Source organism: Nanorana parkeri, unplaced genomic scaffold, assembly GCF_000935625.1.
Source record: "Nanorana parkeri isolate BGI_ZX_2015 unplaced genomic scaffold, ASM93562v1 scaffold583, whole genome shotgun sequence".
Classification (NCBI taxonomy): domain Eukaryota; kingdom Metazoa; phylum Chordata; class Amphibia; order Anura; family Dicroglossidae; genus Nanorana; species Nanorana parkeri.
In genome coordinates, this window is record NW_017306851.1 from 759,376 (window position 1) to 760,443 (window position 1,068).

The following is a 1,068-nucleotide window of genomic DNA, read 5'->3' on the forward strand; positions in this document are numbered from 1 at the left end:
ACGTCACCATGCTGCGACACCGCAGAGGTCAATAACATATTGACTGAACTTGAGCTGGAGTGCGAGTGGCTTCTTCATATTTATTAGGGTGACAACCATTGTTGGATTTCCCGCAAGGTCAACCGAGGCCCGGCCTTGGGGCAGCAGGAAGTAGAGGGGCAGCAGGGGTGTGGAATTCCTATCTCCCGATGCCCGGCACCTGCAGTTAAGGGCGCCGGGCGGGTAGTTGTTTTCTACATTTAGCCCGGCTTTGTGAGGGGCGCATTGAGGAACCTGGCCTTGGGCAGCAGAGAAAGTAAATCCGGCCCTGGTGACAACCCAGGAGCACAATTGGGAGACAGTCGCCACCCTATAACACGAAGTGCCTGAAGAAGGACCTCGGTGGCACGATGATTTGAATGAAAGCCGCAGATTTAATCATAAACCTCATATGGAAGGTGTCACTTTGTCACCAGCAGACATAAGAGGCACGGGTCTATCATTCGGGTGTGCAAGGACTATAGTGATGGGTTAGGGTGGGGGAGGTTTCACCATAGTAGGTGTCCCCGATATATAAGATGGCGGCATTGGATTCCACTTGCCAACAATGTTGCAAAACTGGAGCCTCATACTATTGTTGCGCCGTTGGTCGCCAGTGGCGCCGGTCTGAGTAATGATCAGCTGTCAGCCGGATCCTTCCTTCGCATGCTTATAACTCTGTAAGTGAATTATGTAACAAAACATTGGGTCACATGGGCCTTCGGTCGGTTTCCAAATTATCCTCGCCCTACCCGTGGGTTGTCACATGCATGCAGAGCATCTCATGGGTGTCACATGAAGCCGGCAAAGAGGCATGTGATGCGGCTATTGTGAAAACAGCTTAATTCCGCCCCCCCCCCGGTGCCAAATCATTTACCCAAGTCACGCTCTGAGCCCTGATTCACTTACGGTCAGCTTGAGATGCTCCGGCAGCAGGTCCTTGAGCTGCGATATGCATTCGTTGATCCGATCTCGGCGCTTCTTCTCGATGAGACGGTGCGGCAGCTTGTACGTGTCCTGCGAAAAGGCGAAAGACAGCACGGTGTTAAT

At 52.5% G+C, this 1,068-nt stretch overlaps 1 protein-coding gene across 1 annotated transcript in view; it reads right to left on the bottom strand.

The window, feature by feature from the left end:
* The window catches only part of BHLHE40 (basic helix-loop-helix family member e40), a gene marked incomplete at its 5' end in the record, with an annotated part of 3,909 nt that extends 2,841 nt beyond the window's left edge, over positions 1–1,068 (bottom strand). Inside the window, one exon of the mRNA XM_018562544.1 lies at positions 928–1,068. Within this exon, the coding sequence (XP_018418046.1) occupies positions 928–1,068 (141 nt within the window). The remainder of the gene's footprint in view (positions 1–927) is intronic.